The following is a 19,401-nucleotide window of genomic DNA, read 5'->3' as shown; positions in this document are numbered from 1 at the left end:
ATAAGCCCTATGCCCTATTCTTATACCAAATAATATATACAAAAAAGAAATAAGGTAAGTGATAATGCCATACACCTGGAATTGGCTAATTATCACCTGACAACACCTCACGTGCACTCGTTCGCTAATTTTCGCTGTTTATTTCCCCTTGAAATATGCCGTATAATCTATTTTCGTAATAAATATACATATAAGGAGGGAAGGGAGAAGCCTAAGTGATATTTACATTCACTTGGAACTACTTAATTTATTATGTATTGTCTTGGTTTCCTGCCAATCATTTCATTGCTATATATTAGCAGGTCTCACAAGGCTGAAGTTGGTAGTATTGCACTCACCCTAGCCAGGCAGCAGGAGGCCACCACTATCAGTTCACTGTCGTCTTTCAAAGTGAAAGTACGTCTGATTCGCTCCTGCTAACTTCCGCCGCTTTTTAGCCCCATGCAAAGGGCCCTGTGACCTTTACCCCCTACTAAACCTCGTGTGGAAAGAGGTAAAGGGCTGACAATTGATAAAGAGTGACTACGATCTTTCTATTGAGTAAAACAGTGCAAATGGAATTGTAAATAATATCTAAATAATGTGTAAACAGCAAGTGAAAGCAATGAATGTAAATACAAGTGAACAGTGGAAAATAGTTTTATAAGTTACTTCAAGTGACAGTGCATAACACAGTGTAAATAAAATAGAAATGTAAATAATGTAAATAAAAGAGAACGTAAACAGAAATGTAAATGAGTAGTATTTTATAAGAATACGAGTATATATACTAGGAGTAATGAAAGTGAAAGTTTCACTCTAGCATGTATGAATACTATGAGTTATAAGAGTGAAGGTGAAAGTGACATTCACTCTCAGTGCTAGTATACAGGACCAGAAAGTGAATGCTACGTATTCTACTGAAAGAAATTGAATGCCTACAGTGACAATAAACTACTATTACTGAAGGAAACTTATGGATAAAGACTGTAGATATATATAAGTGTTTTTTAGTAACAGAAATATAAACTGTGAGTGTTTTTATGAATAATAAGTGACAGAACACCAGCGGTGAACGATCGCAAGTGGAAAGGTCATACGCCCTCGTAATTTTCATTGCTTTCACTTTTTTTTTTTTTTTTTTTTTTTTTTTTTTTTTGAGAGTATGGATTCCAAACTATTTGAGAATCATAGAACAGTGTTTCTAGTGATAATACCAGGCTGTGGTAATCATATTACGGGTTGTCGGGAAGTGTAAAGTGGAGACTTTGTTACCCAACTTCAGAGGTCTCCACAAGTCCTATGGTACTCGATGAAGGCTCAACAAACACCCCAGGAGAAAGCTGAAGGTATGTGCCATAAGCATATTTGATTTTAATATTCTAGGACTAATAACTGATTTTTGGCAAATATTTTTAGAGAGTCTGTTGGAGCGCGAATATGCCTGCGGGAGCCGCAAGAAAAAGCAAAACAAGCCCGTGGTTAAAGGGTTAAATACCTTAGGGCTTGAATGATGTGCTTTAAAGTGACTATATGTGAGTACTAACCCACCTACAGGTTAAGAGTGAGACAAGCAGACAAATACCATTTATAGTTACTCAGACAATTACCATTTAATGCTACTCTGCAGCATCCTCACAGGAGAGAGGGGGAGGGGGGGGGGCAGAAGGGATGTATCAGGCCAACAGGGATAAAGAGAAACCTCATAACCCGGCAGGGACAGAGATACAAACTGCCCAGCACATAAAAGTAAACTTATGGTCTGTAAGAAATCAACAGCACAGAAAAACAGCAGGAATGAGAAATGATCATGATCATCTTCATCCTGACCACTTTTCTCACCTGAGGATAGAGTTAGACAGGATACAGAAATGGAAAGACAATATGAAAGCAGGAGGGCCATCAATAATTCCAAAAGATGAACAAACATGGCATCCAACTCACAGCCTGGGGGTGGGAGAGGCTGTGGTGCTGGGCGTGTGCCACTTGAACCTCTTCCTGGTGAAGCAAGATGGCTGCCTCTGCTCGGCCAGGGTGTGCAGGAGTCTGAGCTGAGGTGTTGCTGGGAGCTGGGGTGACAGGGTCCTGGGGCTGGGGGACTGGGGTTGGGTCCTGGGCGTGGCTGGCGGGGTCCTGTGAGGCCTGGGGAGGGGAAGAATCATCTTCGGGGTAGGTTTCCTCATCGGAGTCTGGGTAATCCTGTGTGGAAAAGGGTTGGAGTTGTCTGAGAGGTGGAGGGTGGATGAAGCTGTGGTGGATGATGGTAGCTACAATGGATGCTATCAATTAAATTAGTTGTAGTACATATGGATACATAACAGATGTGGTGCATGGTACAGTAGTTGTAAAGGTAGCTGTAATGGATAATGGCTGTGGTAGTGGTGGTAGTGACTATGGTTGTATTGGGTAATGGGTGTAGTGAATGGTGGTAGTAATGGTAACTGAAGTGAAAAATGGAAGTGGTGGTGATGGTAACTGTAGTTGATAATGGCTATGGTGGGTGGTGATAACTGGTGGTTGAGATGGATAGCAGCAGGTGGTGGTTTTGGAGGATTGTGGTTGTGATGATCGTCACTGCGGAAAATGACAGTGATAGTTAGGGTTGAAGTGGATAATGATGGGGATGGCTATCAGGTGCATGGAAGTAGTGACTAATACTAGGTTATTTTCTGGTGGAAACAGTGGTTTGATGGATAATGGTAATGATGGTTACAGCAGTCCATGGTTAAGATGATGGCTGAGAAAAATGCTAAGGTATGAAAAACCTGTACAGCTCGGAATGTCTTTTTAGCGTGAAGAATATCATATGGCATCAGTCATCACAAAATAAAAAAAAGGGCCTGGGTTGAATAGGTTACTTGCTGCTGTGGTTGATGCTGCAGATAACACTGTCTATCACTGACAATAACTGCACCATTTTCTTTGAAAAGAAATGCCAATAATTATGAACAACGACCATAAAGAAATGCCAAAAATTTAAAACAACACTCTTAGCTATTCATTGTCATCATATCTTCATCATCCCCTTACAATAAATGAGAGAAAAAGAGAGAGGGAGAATCACCTCATCATCCATATTCTTTTTACTGTTTCATTTTCTATTTATCCCTCATGATCTGAAAAAATAAAATAAAAAATCTCATGGTGGCAAATCAGATGAGGGAAAAAAGGAATACCCAAGGCAACCAGCATGTAAAGAATGAGGGAAAGGTAGCAGTGGACAGTGAGCATATTAAAAACACCTGGAGAACAATATAACCAGCTGCTGAATGAGGAGTTTGACTGGAACAGGGAAGGTCTGTCAGCAGATCCAGTGCTTAGCCCTTGGCCTGCGATTGATGCTGCTACTGAGAACTGGTCAACAGACAGGATGTATGCAGTTATGGAAGGCAGCAGGTGTGTCTGGGTCGACTGCTGAAATGCTGAAGGCCTCAGGAGATGCAGGAGTGGGGTTATTATTGATTTGATAAAAACAATAAATATATGAATGTGTTGTTCCAGATGACTGGCAGAAGGGGAACGACAATGCCCTGGAAAGAGTAAAGTACAGAGGCATACAACTTTTGGACCAGATAATGAAGGTAATGGAGAGAGTTCTAGAAGGTTTGATTAGAGAGAGAGTGAATATTGATGAGACGCAATTTGGGTTTACGCCATGCAAAAGAATTACTAATGCCACAGTCACTGTCTTGCCAGCTTCAGAAAAAATACATAGGAGAGGAAAGTGATCTGTAATTTGTTTTTGTTAATTTGGAGAAGGCCTTTGACAGAGTCTCTAAGGAGGTGGTGAAGTGGGCAATGAGAATGCTTGGGATCGAAGAGTGGCTGGTTCGAGTGGTTTTGGTGTACAGTATGTGGGTGTCCACATCCAGGTTAGAGTGAATGTAGATGGGTGATGAGTTTTCCATGAATTTTGGTGGGGTCACTCTTGGGCACCTTATTGTTTGTTATGGTGCTTAACCTGTTCAGTGCCAAGTCCATACCTGGTACACACAACCTAACACTGCCAGCCATGCCAGGTCTGTACCTAGTACGAACAACCAAACACTGCCAGCCATGCCAGATCTGTACATAGTACAGACTCAATTTTTGGGACATTACGCGAAATTTATGCAGTCCAACCTAATTGCTTGACTGAAAATAGGAGCAGACACCTTCCTCCATCCAGCGTATGACCAGTGGTGGTGGTGGTGGTGGTGGGGGGGGGTAAGGGTCCCACCTGTTTGACTGTCAGTCTCGAAGTGAATTTGGGCTGTGCTTTCCTCAGTGCTTCACAGATTTCCACACAATGGGGAAATACTGAAAAAGTGTGTGTGCGTGAATGCGTGTGTGTGACAGTGTAAATAATATATATAATGAACATAATATAGGTAAATGTATGTAAATATAAGTCATGATATCAAGTAACATAAGGTATACAGCATAAGTAATGAGTGATTTGGGGTAAGTAATGTGACTGTGTACAAACATAGTGTATATAGTACCTTATCAACTGTTTATGGTGCCTTAGAGCAATATAATATACAAAATAAGTGAACGTAAAAATACATCAAACTAGCACAAAACCCCAACTTCACGTCATAATAGTTCCGACTGTGACCATTCTACGTCAACCAGGTTGCACTTGCAAACATCATTTAGTCAATGTATCCACCCAGTCCACACCCAAATGGACTGCCCATCTATATCAGTCGCTAAGGGTTCCTGAAAGTAGTCATCTGATGCAATCAGGCCGTGCCGGGGCCAATGAAGTCTACAGGAACAAGGCACCTCAGTTCACTGGTAGTCGCGTGACAAAGAACACCTGTTTTCAGCCTGAAAACAGCCCAAAGGAGCATTTTTTCAATCATTTGGCTTATTTTTTATACATTTTAGGTCCATTCAGGCAAAAAAAAATAATAATAATAATAAATAAGAATAAAAATAAAAAATCACTGGCATAGGGGATCACTGCCTCCCAGACCCTTGGCACAGGGGGGTAAACGACTGGCGAAGGGTCTGGCACAGAACAGGTTAAAGCTCTCTCACAAGACTTCAGAATAGACTCCCATGGAAATGTTGTATGCTGATGACTTGCTGATTGCAGAGAATGAATGGGAGGCCTTGGGAGTAGGCTGTGATGCCTATGCCCAGAGTTGAATGAACAAACAAACAAACACATGCACACACACAAAAAGATTTAGGAAGTGGAAAAACAGAATGGACCACAAGGGTTTGAGAGTAAATGTGGATAAAACAAAAGTGAAGATATCCAGGGCTGGTGGTGGTAGTCACAGCAGAGGGAGAGTGGCCATGTGTGGTTTGCCACAAGGGTGTGGAAAGTAACTCCATCTTGGACAGTATTTGTGATAAGTGGGTGCAAAAGAAACGTAGTGGCATGAAAGGCAGACTGCGAGATAATGCTGATTTTGTGTGTGCAGTGTGTAGGAGAGATCATATAGAGACTTTCATGCATGAAAAGATTGATCTTGCTGGTGTGTCTCTTGACTATGTGGAAGACTTCCGTTATTTGGGGGACGTGTTATGTATTGGAGGTGGGGCCGGAGCTAGCTCTGTGGCTAGGGAAATGAGTGATTGGAGGAAGGTCGGGGAGCTGCTGCCTCTCCTACCACAGAGAGGGCTCTCCCTCCATGCTAAGGCATCTTTCTACGTGGTATATGTCAGGGATGTAATGCTATACGGTAGCAAGATTTGGGCAGTAAAGAAAGGGGATATTCAAAGGTTCAAACGAACAGAAATGACAATGATTATATGGACGTGTAGTGCATCCTTGAGGCTTGGGGGGACTAGGTTTATGAATGAGGAGTTGAGAGGAAGGATGGGGCTAGGGTGTACTGGTGCTGAGATAAGGAGGGGCAGAATGAGATAGTCTGGGCATGTGGAGAGGATGGAGGATGACAATAGCGTGCAGAAAGCTAGAATTGTCAAAGTCAGGGGTAGAGCTGCGAAAGGCAGACCGAAAAAAGACCCAGGACAAGGTCATAAGAGTGTGACCTTGGGGATATGGGACTGAATAGGGAGAATGCCAGAGATCAAGCAGCATGGAGAGCTGACATTATGTGACCAAGGTCAACGCATGCAAGCATGTTGGAGCCTTTATAAATGATATGAGGAAAACTTTCTCATCCATGTTAGCTTCATGCTCATATCATTATCATAACCATCTTAACCATCACAATCAATACCACCATCACAAATATAACCTCATTTTTAAGTTAATGAGAAGACAGATTTCACACCATATCTTTTCATTACTGTCTGCTTCATAATCATCATCATCGCTCATCATTCCTCTATGTTTGAGACAAAAAGCTAGACTACAGTAAAAATACAATACCTCGTCCTCATTTTTGGTTGCCTCATAATCGTCATCGTCATCATCATCATCGTCGTCATCCTCATCGGCAGTATCATCATCCACATCATCATTGTCATCATCATCCTGCTCATCACTATCATCGTTGACTCCCTCATCACTAGTTGGCTCAGCATCAGACTGTGACTCTGTCATAAACATTGTGAGTTCAGAGAGATACCACCATTATTGCAATCACCACCAGTCATCTTTTACATTACTATACTATCCTGACCTTTTTCCCACCCAAAGAGGGCGAAAGTAGGACCCAGAAACAAACGCAGAGAAAGCATGAAAGTGTGACAGCAATCAACTGCCTGCCCGGTGAAATGAGCCAGACAATCATTTACATCATTCCTGAGCCTAACAATCTTTGTATAGTTTTTGTTTTTAATATCTATTTATTTGTAGATGTGTTTCACATAAACCTGCCAGATAAGATCTGCTGACTGTTGAATTAACAAGAGGATGCCAAACCCTTGTCATTTGCTCCTCTGTATATAATTCATCCAATCAACTTTATCGCTCATCAATTCCTAAGTCTCCTCTACTTTCATACCTTGCACTGACACTGTCTAACAAACCCATCAACCTCATTTTGGTCTACCACACCTCCTCTCACATTCAAATTCAGTCACAGGCACCCTTTTCACCAGCCTATCTACATCCACTCTCTCCATATGATCACACCACCTAAGCACACTCTCTACCTTCTTGTCATTACACTTCCTTACTCCACATCATTAGTAAATAACATTATTTTTTACCTTAACTGAGATTTACCTTCTCATCTGTTAACTCTGAGCACTGTGCATTTTTTCCCCAGAGAGAACACACAGCATCATCCAGAAGATGACTGAGTCACACAAAACCAACTGCATTCAGCTAAGGAATGAAAGAAAATATAGGAAAGGCAGATACAGAAGATAAAGGGGAAAAAAAAAAAAAGATCCTGAGCAGTTCTCCTACATCTACCCACCTTGTGCTGGAGGAGGTGCATGGGTGACCAGCTCTGGGGGTGTGGAGTACTTGCTACGCAGGGCAGAGGAGTACTCCCGCATCAGACGACCAATCTTGGCATTTAACTCAGGGTGCCTGCAAATTAGCGCAATGTCATCAGTTTCACATGGTATTTTCTATACTCACTTGCACTTTGTAATATCTTTAGATGAATCACTCAAAACAGAATAACCACCATAAACGACAATCTGCCTTATTTTAACTGGGACTATGTGTGCATAAAGTGATAGAGAATATTATGGTAGTGTCATTACTATTGGCTATTTCAAATCTGATCCCCTCCCTGCTATCCCCCAATCACACCAACCTGCTAAGCATGTTGAGAGATTGGTTGACCATGCGCTCAAGGTCGCTAAGGTGCTGCAGGGTAGAATCACGCTCTCGGTCAGCAGCCTCAAAGTCAGAGTTGAGGAGGTGCTTGTAGTGAGAAACAGTGTGGTGGCGGTCCTTGTTCAGTGCCCTCAACAGCTTCTGCAGGCACTTCTGGACACGATGGGTCTGAGGCAAAATACAAAGTTGAATTTCTGACAGGAAGATTAGGAGTTGTTGTGCTGATCATACCCCTTCATATTCTAAAGACGAAGACAAAACACAATACAGAAAACTGGCTGCTGGAAGTGCAACTGGAGTAAATCTTAAGTAACTGTGTATGTCATCATCATCATCATCTAATCCTGCGTTGCCCCATGAGGAGCGTAGGAGCCCGGGGCTAGGCAAGTTGGTGACATTTATGATGAGAATGTCCAGCCTCTCTCATCTCTGAGTGGCATTATGTGTGCATAAACCCTAACCACCCCTTGAATATAAATCTGCCTAGGCTCAATCCAACTGGAGCACCAATATTACCCACTAAACCACCAGGTGCCATAATTTGCTCATATGGTTACCACCCAGCATAGTAAATGGCTTCCTGGTGAACATGCAACTATTTGGCTCATCACTTAGCGTAGAGTCACCCATAGACAGAAAGAAGAGAAAAAATGAAGGAAAGAGAGAATGGAGAGAGAAAAGGGCAGTCACCCGAGAGCAGCACTACATCGAGTGAGTGGATGGGGAGTGCCCCCACCTACCACTATCTGTGTATAAGTATTCTATATATTTAAAGAGAAAGTCAAGAAAAGAAATGAGGGAGAAAAAGTTACTTTAGAGCATCAAACATTCCCATCTTCAAGGCTAGAGTACCGTAAAACACCCTAACTTCGGACACTTTTCATGTGTTTTAATGAATAACTCTGTGTAAAATGGTGCAATTTTATCCCTGTTGGTGTCATGTGGTAGCCAGGGACAGTACCTACTGAATCCATATAATAAAAAAAAAAAAAAAGCCACGCTAAACTAGTTCCCCCCCCCCCCAAGTGTCCGAAGTTAGAAACATATTTCTTAACTTCAGAAACATATTTCTTAACTTCGGACAGCTCTTCCAAAATTCGGACATCCAGGTACTTGCCCTTTAAACCTGAGAATGGTTAATAGCACCTGTCTCTGGACACACTGGCCAAACTTCGGACACTTTAGAAGTTTTTAAAAAAATGTCAAAAAAAATATTGTGCACTCGTGGCCCAAGTTATACAAATATAAACAGAAATATCCAAAAATATCTTCTTTTTTGAGCTCATAATTTGAGATCACATTAAGGTACATCATATCACATTGTAGTGAGGTATTCTGGCCATAAATATAACTAAGAACTCTTCAGAAACTTTTTCAGACGAAAAAATTATATAAAAATGCATTGCATATATTCCAAACTGTAAGGGGAACCGATCTCTTTTTCCTAAACAAAACTTCACTTAATTATCAAGTAGCTACCTCACTGACCCAACCAATGCATACTGAAATAACATAATATAATGTTAAACACTTCTTACTGGTTCTAATGACACCCACACACCCACTAACACGCACACAAATCACCAGACACACGCACACACAGGCACATATTATGAAGGCACTATGGAACGTATTAACGAGCTACACACTTTGGTCTTATACATACATATGCACACACACACACACACACACACTTTCCCAATAGGCCTGTGCTTGTAAAACAAACACACACACACACACAAACACCTATAGTCTGTATTTTTCCAGTAATTTGTCTGTCCGGATTTAGGATTTTTTTCTGAAAAATACACCTATAGTCTGTATTTTTCCAGTAATTTGTCTGTTCGGATTTAGGATTTTTTCTGAAAAATACAGAGATATTCTTTAAAACAGTAATAGCAAGATTACGCATGTATATACTTTAAACTAGTTTACTGCCCAGTACTTACAACACTTTTCCACATATAATCGTACTAATCACATTCTTACAACTGAAACTGTTTGTTCTGTGTGAACAAAGTTTTGCAGGGTTAGAAACTGTAGATCTTTTTTTCATTTGATTCATAAATTTTTTTCACCCACACATATACAAACTAGTTTAATAGGACTTATACATAATAATCTTTAAAGATTACCCTACCTACCCATATCATTATTTTTTGCAAATATCGCACTCTCTTCCAATAAACTTGAATTATTCCACTTTTGGCAAAATGTCCGAAGTTTGGGCGCTGTCCGAAGTTACGGTGTTTTACGGTACGTGCAAGTAAACTTTATGTGAAACAAATGTTGGTGTTGCACAAACCTCAAATTTATGTTAGGGGGAAAAAAAAAAAAAAAATCACATCTGACTTCAAGGCAACTTTGTAGTAAATCATAAACAACTTTCAATTAATCATCATTAATCCATCCATCATTCAATCCTATGTTGCCCCATGAGGAGTGTAGGAGCCCAGGGCTAGGCAAGCTGGTCCTAACATTTAAAATGAGAGTGACCAGCCTCACTCATCCGTGAGAGGCATTATGTGAGAAATAAACTCCAACCACCCCTTGGATATAAATCTTCACCAGCTCAATCCAATTGGAGTGCCATAATTACCCACTAAACCACCAGGTGCCAAAATCTGGTTATATGGTTACCACCCCGCGTAGTAAATGGTTTGCTGGTGTACAGGAAACCATTTGGCTTGTCACTCAGTGTAGAGTCACCCACAGGCACACGTAAGAGGAAAGAATGAAAGAAAGAAAGACTGAAGAGGGAATGTAAAGTCACCCGTAGGCAGAAGGACGAGGAAAGAATGAAGGAAAGACAGAAGAGGATGGAAGGAAAGAAGGATGGAGGAGAGGAAAGGGTAGACACCCGAACACCCAAGAGCAGCATTACATCGAGTGAGTATCATTAATCTGACCTTTTTTCACACACAAAGATGGGATAAGGTACAGTATTTAAAAAAAAAAAAAAAAAATGCCCAATGAAATGGAGCACACACTCATCATCAAAGCTCCCCAAACCCTGACTCTGCCTCACGGGCACAACTCCCATACATATGCATGCCATAATAACTGAGTCAGTCTGACAACTTTCAACCCTTATCATCCACTCCTTTATACAAAATTCATCCAAACAGCTCAATCCCTTCTCAGTTCCCTAGCATCACCAGCCTCCATAACTCACACACTTGTTTCCAATACATATTCACATTCTTCTCCTACCATTCCTCCTCCCACTTTAAAACTACCCACACATACCCTTTTCAACACCTTATTCATGCTCTTCTCTCCTTATGACCATACCAGCTAAGCACACTGTCTTTAACCCCTAAAGTACTAAGCTCGACAATCGATGTTTTTTCACAATGTTTTAAGTGGACGAGGAACATCGATTGTGCAACTTCTACAAAAAACTGGCAGCAGCTTGTTCCACCCTGGCTATGGCGTAGATGGCTTCTGACCATATCAGAACTAAGTGTTGCGCACGTGGGAGAGAGGATCCAGGCTCGTACCCAGGCGGTGGGGGGTGTACCCCCCATCTCCCTCTCGCTCTGTCCCTCTACCCCACTATGTTGTTACTAACCTACCTCCCTCCATTCTTACCACCACCACCACTCCTCCCATACCTTCCTCATGCATCCTTCACCCCTCCAATGTGGATCCCCCCCATGTTCCCTTCCCCCCAGATAACTGGGGGGAGGGTATTTCCCCCCTATCCTCCCTCCATGTCCCTGTACTCCACTGGGACTCTTCCTTTGTGTCTGGAGGTGGTCTGTTCCCACCCCTCCATCCCCATACACCTCCTCCTGGCCTTACAACCCCCCCCCCCATCCCACCCCACCCCCTAGCACGGAGAATCTTTACCCTCCCCTGCCTCAAATATTTTGCATAATTTTTATGCTTTATGGCACGTGTTCTGAATCATAACCTGTACTTTATTCATGTCTCTGCATACAGATACACACACCAAAATTACTTTATGTTTTATTTTTATTTATTTATTAACTTTTTTGTATTTTGGGGAAAAAATCCCTGTTACCAGCCTACTTTACCCGCCTATGGATGTAATTGTCTACCTGTCAAAGATTATAGTGTATTTTCTTCATTCTTATGTATTTCTCTGTATATTTTATATGTCTGAACATATGGTAAAACTCCTTATGACTTGTTTATAGTTTCAGCTCTACCTGTGGGAAAAGTAAGTAAAAATAATTTAAAACTATTTTGCTGTTACAAATAATGATATTTATTTACTGTAAATATGTGCCTTTTTGTCAGACATACATAAATATTTACCTGTCTTTATTCGAAACCCACTTGAAAAAGAAATGTTATCTTCCTGAGCTAGATTTGACAGCTCATAGGGGAGGAGAGGGGAGTGGAGAGGTTTCATGACCATTTTATTTTTTTCTATGCATTTTACAATGGTTTATAACATCTATACACACCAAAAAATATTGATTTTGGTGATTTTTGTATGTATTTTGGGAAGAAAATGGGTGCGAGTGGCATATTTTCTCTCTTGCTCAGGCTGCGACGGGTAACTATTAGCAACTTTGATGGGTCATAGCTCGGTAACTATTGGGTCTAGGAGGGTGGGTTTTGCGTTTTCAGGTGTGTTAATTCAAGCTCTAAAAAATTAGGTGTAAAACTTTTAACCTTTGAGAAAGCCAAAAAAAATAGGCCTGTTTCTGCATTCTGGGGGGTCGTCGCGGCTGGAAAATTGCGTACCAGAGGGGTTAAGTTGACTGTCCACAAACTTCATACTCCACATTTTCCACAAATTGCATTATTCTTGATCCTATCCGCTCTCCACATTCCACACACATAATCAATAACCCGACCTTCATTGCTCTAACTCTTGAAAATGGAATAATTTGGAAAATGGCATAGAGATGATAACTATGAGAAATTCTTGTAATACTGTGCATGGTCTAAAGTGAACTGTAAATAAAATTATTAAACAGCTTGCATTAGTAACTTATCACCTATTCATATACCAGTATTGTAAATGTCTACAAAATAACTCTGTCTTCAACTATGCGCTGAATGTGTGAGGACATGGTGTGGCGATATCTACAGGTGTACACCTCACTACAGCACAAAATTTTTTGTGAAAAGCTGAGGTTTTTGGAAACAATATTCAGATATGGGAGTCTGTTCTGTCATGAAACAACTAAGTTACAGGAGTAAGCAAGGAATGCTTATACTGTACATGAAGTATACTGAAATGGAAGAAGATAAAGGCAAGGAAATGAAAAGGATTGGACAAAGTTACAATGTAGGAAAAGTTCAGAATTTATTAAGTAAAAGTTTACGAGGGGAAACAAAATGGTAAGCACTGAGAAAATACCAATACAGAAAGGCTTTCGAAACTATATGACGTATTCTAAGGAATAAGAAGGGTTGTAGAGAAAGAAGCACGAACAAAGCAACATAAAGTTTGAAGGGAGACACATGTCAGAATATAATGTACTATTCTGTGTCTAGCCAGTGGGAGGGGGGAGGAAATGGGAGAAACAAAGACACAGCTGCAGTAGTGGGGGGGGGGGGGGAAGCCACAATATAAAATAAGTACACCATAGTAATGTTAGTATAGTACAGTAAATGGTGAGGTAAATGTTTGAGTGCATTAACCAACTACTACCTAAATTGGCTAGATGGGATCCCGTTAAAATGGTGTACAGTATTCTGCAATGACAGTCACCATGGAAGTGTATTTACCTAGTTGTGACATACAGGAAATTAGCTACGCTCGTGGGGTCTCGTCTCTTTTTCTCATTGTCAAATTTTGCTTTGAACTCGTTTAAGTTTTTAGACTGGACGATCCCTTTGTCCAGGCTGTTCCACAGGTCTATGCGGAAAGCTGTTTTCTTGATATCCTTCAAACAACTTGGCTTTTTCAGTTTCATGCCATGCCCTCTTGTTACTCTCCCATCCCATACAAACAGATCATTTTTATCAATTTTATCTAGTCCCATCATGGCCCTGAACACTGCAATCATGTTGCCCCTTTCTCTCCTTTCTTTTAGTGTAGGCAGGTCCAGCTTTTCCAGCTTCTCTCCGTAAGACAGATCTGCCAGACTGGGGACCATCTTGGTTGCTGTTCTTTGTATTTTCTTAATCTTATGTATGTCTTTCTTCTTGTGTGGGGACCACACTACTGCCGCATATTCCAACCTGGGGCGGATCATGGCCACTATCAATTTTTTCATCATTTCCTCATCCATGTAATGGAATGCCACTCATATGTTAGTCAAGAGATTGTACGTCTCTCTAACTATCTTGTTAATGTGTTTTTCCGATGACAAACTATCCTGGACCAGCACTCCAAAATCTTTTTCTTCTCTCACTTTTTTTATTGGTTCATTACTCATCATATTATTCAGAGATGGCCTTTTGATACTCTTACCCATTTCCAGTATTTTACATTTTTTTGCATTAAATTTAATTTCCCACATCTGGCTTCAATCTTGGATCCTATTCAGGTCTTCCTGCAGCATTCTACAGTCTTCCTCAACTTCTACTCTCCTCAAGAGTTTTGCATCATCAGCAAACAGACTTGCGTAACTGTTCACTCCATCTACCATATCATTTACGTAAACCAGGAACATTACTGGTGCTAATACCGAGCCCTGTGGGACTCCACTTGTTACTTCCCTCCATCCGAACATCTTGTCCTTTATTACTGTCCTCATTTGTCTGTCTCTCAAGAAGTCACACATCCACTCCAGGATGTTTCTCTTCAGTCCTCCTATGTGTTCCAATTTCCACATTAGTCGCTTGTGGGGTACCTTGTCAAAGGCTTTCTCCAGATCTGGATACATACAATCCACCCAGCTGTCTCTCTCCTGTAACACATCAATCACTCTTGAGCAAAAGCTCAACAAGTTGGAAACACATGACCTTCCACTTCTGAGTCCAAACTGGCTCTCAGCCAATATGCTCGTCTCCTCCAGATATTTTATCCATCTGTCTTTCAGGATTCTCTCGCACAATTTTGCAACTACACTGGTCAGGGACACTGGTCTATAATTCAGGGGTTCCTCCTTGTTTCCTCCCTTATAAATTGGTACCACATTGGCCCTCTTACATTGCCGAGGCACTTTCCCTTCTTCCAGAGGAACATACAATTAAATCGTGAATCTTGTCTGCCAGTTTTCCTCTGCATTCTTGCAGTACCCAGGTGTGTGTGAGGTCCACACTAAACACTTTAAATAGAGTGCACCTGTTAATTGTAGAAGAAAATATGGAATGGTAAGGAAGAGCAACTGAGTGAGAGAGAGAGAGAGAGAGAGAGAAGGGAGGGGGGGAAGAGGGTATAGGTGACATGGGGGAAACATGGAGATTTTGAAAAGGTTGTCAACCTGCATTACTGTACTCTCCTATTTCACTAATTGTATTTTTGCCATTATATCACTAATTAAGAGTAAACTAATATACTGTACCATCAGGCGGCACTTTCTATGATTCAGGCTTAGCAGATAAACTGAAGCATTATTCAGTGCCAATTTAATATTTAGAACACATCCTGACCATTACTGTTCAGACTGCACATCATCTGTTCCCTGACAATTATGTACCTACAAGTGACCCCACATAACAAGCATTTGCTTAATTCTGTTTCACCTGGTAAACTGACTGTCAGTCTTAGTTTTGTTCCTTCTTGCCAGTTTGCCACCAGTAAACACATTTACCCACAACACTCACATTGGGTTGTCTGTCAGCTAATGCTCGGGTGTAGCAGGTCATAGCTTCGCGTTTCATCTCATTGATGTGAGCCACAATGCGCTGCTGGTGAAGAGCTGTCAGCTGGTGACGCTCAGCCTCATTCTCAGCCTCTACTGCCTCCACAGTCTGCTGGAAGCGTTGGGTCATGCGGTGCTTGAACTCTTCAGCATTGTGGGGGTCTCGTGCACGCAGGTCCTGGTACCGTTCCTCCAACTCAGACCACTCCTTCATGATCTGAGGAGAAATCAACAAACTGATCACATATACAGTGGGGGATGTAAACACAGTCTAGTTAACAATAATGACAACTAATTTTAATGACAGCGTCCATCCATCCATACTGTACATTATCCAATCCTATGTTGCCCCATGAGAAGCGTAGAAGCCCGGGGCTAGGCAAGTTGGTCCTGACATTTAAGATGAGAGTGACCAGCCTCACTCATCCCTGAGTGGCATTATGAGCAATACATCCCAACCACTCCTTGGATATAAACCTTCACCAGCTCAATCAGACTGGAGCACCGAATTACCCACTAAACCACCAGCTGCCAAAATTTGGTTATATGGTTACCACCCAGTGTAGTAAATGGTTTCCTGGTGTACAGGAAACCATTTGGTTTGTCACTCAGTGTGGTCACCCACAGGCAGATGGAAAAGGAAAGAATGAAGGAAAGAAAGACAAAAGAGGGAGTGTAAAGTCACCATAGGCAGACGGAAGAGGAAAGAATGAAGAGGATGGAAGAAGAGAAGGATGGAGAAGAGGAAAGGGCAGATAATCAGACAGCAGCACTACATCAAGTGATTGGATGGTGAGTGCCCCCACACCAACCACACAAAAACTGCCCTTGACGGACTGTGATACTCTAGTTGTCACTGGCAATATTTTGTCTATCATCTTTAACATCATCATCATCAAATCCTGTGTTGCTCTATGAGAAGCGTAGAAGCCCAGGGCTAGGACTGTTGGTCCGGGCTAGGACAGTTGGTCCTGACATTTAAGATGAGTGTGACCAGTCTCACTCATCCCATGTGGCGTTACATGAGCAATAAACTCTAACCAACGCTTGGATATACACCTGCACCAGCTCAATCCAATTGGAGCACCTTAATTACCCACTAAACCACCAGGCACCATAATTTTTGTTTTGTTTTGTTTTGTTTTATCTCCCGGTGTACAGGAAACCATTTGGCTTGTCACTCAGTGTAGAGTCACTCATAGACAGAAGGAAGAGGAAAGAATGAAGGAGAGAAAGATAAGGGAGGAAGGAATGTCTATAATTCAGAGAGACTGTTATCAGGAATGGGAACCTAAACCTACAGAAACACATCCACATCTTGTCCTGAAATGTATCATCATTATTATCATCATCATCATAACCTTATTTTCATGTTCATATGGGATTGGGTGATCTACAGTACAAATCTTTTGATCATTTTTGTACACAACTCAGTGATGGCTTTAAAATGCCCCAGACACAACCTAGTTCCTTCTTGCAGTAAAGGAGATATGAAGCTATTTGCAAAGAAAGTGTTGGTGGTCAGGTCTCCATTTTTCTATGCCAGTGTATGGATGGGGGATCAGTCCCCAATTTCTGACCCTTTTAATAACCTCTTATCATGGTAAATAATTACATTATCAGTGAGTGAACCCTTATCATGGTAAACAAAAACACATTAGTGAAAGAAGCTTTTCTTATCACTGTTGTGCTATGTGCATAATACTTAAGAACTGACTGCTTTCCATTAACAGTAGAGTAATAAGTTTCAGTTTCAAAGTCCGAGGGGAAAAAAACTGACTTGCACTAAGGAGACTGGTGACAAAATGATAATTATGATACTGTACACACTGTGTATATGGTGCAGGAATGATCAGATGTCTGAAGCAACTTAACACTGATAAAAATTATCATCATCCAGCTGAATTCCCTTCAACCTGACAGAAAATGGTGAATCTCCTAAGGCATCTACAATACCCTTTACATTATATTAACAGGTCATTGTGATGGTTCTATCTGACAGGTGTCATGAAAGTGATGATGCTGAAACTGCATGAAATGCAAAATATGAGAGAAGTAAAGAAATCTGATGGCCTGAGTGATAATGAAATGGATGTATGGCCCATTTCACTAAGTACTCTGTTGAAACCTTCCAACTTTACTGTTTTCCTTTTACTAGCCAAAATGCTACCCACCTCAATGAAATACTGGGGAAATGAGTCAAGATGATGATTATATTAACTGCAAAGATCCAAAGATATGGCACTAATTCTTAAACATCTGAAACAAATGGTAAGTACATTAGGATTTAAATACGATCAACATACAATTCCGTACAGTGCCTTATTATGAAGTGAAACATCAGGTACCCGACACATCAGGTTCAAGGTTAATGGAAAGCAACTAATTTATCATTTAGGAAATGAATGGAAACAATTAATATAAGCAAAAGAAAATAATCCATCCATCCATTATCCAATCCTATGTCACCCCATGAGGAGTGTAGGATCCCAGAGCTTGGCAAGCTGGTCCTGACATTTAAGATTAGTGAAAAAGGAAATAAAAGTAATAATAATACTAATAATAATAATGAAAGCAAGCAATGTATAGATTTTGCATGGAAAATGTCTGCAAACCAGAGAGAAAATAGTATGGTGCTGTGGATGAAAACAGTTCCTTTTTTGGCAGCTCCTATCATTTATTCCACATGTATTTACATTTCATCTGTCATCCTGGCCTAAACAATGGCTGCTGCCTCCATGTCTGACAAAGTGTTTGTCTTGCTCCTCTTTCTTCAGGATCAACAGCAGATCTGTTTGTTGTTATTCAGTTATGCTCATTAATATTTACAAAGCAGATTACTTTAGGTACAGTATAACGTGCTAATGCTAGGACTATTCCAGTATCAGATTCCAAATTCCATTTTTCTTTGAGTAATATGCAGATCATAAAAAAATGAGTTTCCTTATTTGACAAATTCACCCCGTGTAGCTGTGTCGTTGTCGTCGTCATCATCATCAATCATCATCCTGTCCGTTTTTTTTATCCCCCTCCTCCCATCCACATGCAGGGTAAGCCAGGATGCAGAAAGGAAGGCAACATGACAGTGGGAGAACTAATCAACTGCATGCCCTGGTGAAATGTGCCAGAAACTCATTCACTCACCATTTACGTCCCAGAATCCTGATTCTACCTCCTTCTTAATGGGGCAGCTATTAGCACTATACAGTCGAACCCCGCTATTCACGGGTGTTACACACCAGACCTCGCCCCGCGAATGGATGAAATTTGTGAATAATCCATACAAAATCAATGGTTCCACTGTTTTAACTATTCCTGTTACCTACAGATCCACTATGACACCTGTAAATGCATTTTATTGCACATTATTACTTCCTAAAAAAACAGTACTGAATGATACACAGGCCTTTCTGGGTACAGTGCACTGTTCTCACCCATGCAATGATGATGAAAAGAATTTGCCATGCAGCTCATCCTGCTGCACAGCAGGATGAGCTCTAGCTGAGCACAAAATATCACTCATGAACCACTAGGAACAGCAGATGCTGTGGGAAAAGAAGGAATATCTTTCTGTGAATTTTTTAAATTCTCAGAAAAATCCACAAATATGCAAACCGTGAACAGCGGTGGCTGACTGTAGTCTGTCTACTGCCCTTAACTTCAAATCAGTGGGAGAAACCTGGCACTTACTTCATTCCTCTAGCCTTATTCAGGGCTCAGTAAAATTATCTATATCAATCTTGGTAAAATTACCAAAATCATTCACCACAAAGCATTAAAAAAGACAGACCTTGGAAACCTTCTGACGGTGGCGCTCCTCCAGCCGCTGCTCAGCCCGACGGAAGGCATCATGCTCCTCATGAGGGTCAAATCGGCTGAAGTACTCATCCCTTGTTCCAACCTCCTGCAAGGATAGTTCAGAACAGGTGAGATAACAAACTTAGTGGGCAAGGTGGGGATACAAGGGATCATCAAAAT

The 19,401-nt window shown here is 41.2% G+C and overlaps 1 protein-coding gene across 1 annotated transcript in view; it reads right to left on the bottom strand.

Annotated features, from left to right (window-relative positions):
* Appl (amyloid-beta-like protein) overlaps positions 1-19,401 on the bottom strand; it is a 135,325-nt gene that overhangs the window by 11,492 nt on the left and 104,432 nt on the right. Inside the window, exons 5-10 of the mRNA XM_080273556.1 lie at positions 19,214-19,327; positions 15,386-15,640; positions 7,662-7,852; positions 7,314-7,429; positions 6,317-6,483; positions 1,924-2,178 (exon numbers count right to left, since the gene is read on the bottom strand). Of these exons, the coding sequence (XP_080129682.1) occupies positions 1,924-2,178; positions 6,317-6,483; positions 7,314-7,429; positions 7,662-7,852; positions 15,386-15,640; positions 19,214-19,327 (1,098 nt within the window). The remainder of the gene's footprint in view (positions 1-1,923; positions 2,179-6,316; positions 6,484-7,313; positions 7,430-7,661; positions 7,853-15,385; positions 15,641-19,213; positions 19,328-19,401) is intronic.

This window comes from Coenobita brevimanus, chromosome 55, assembly GCF_032717465.1.
Source record: "Coenobita brevimanus isolate Jiangsu-jjx chromosome 55, ASM3271746v2, whole genome shotgun sequence".
Lineage (NCBI taxonomy): Eukaryota > Metazoa > Arthropoda > Malacostraca > Decapoda > Coenobitidae > Coenobita > Coenobita brevimanus.
Note: the sequence above shows the minus strand (reverse complement) of the source record. Positions and strands in the feature narration are given on the sequence as shown.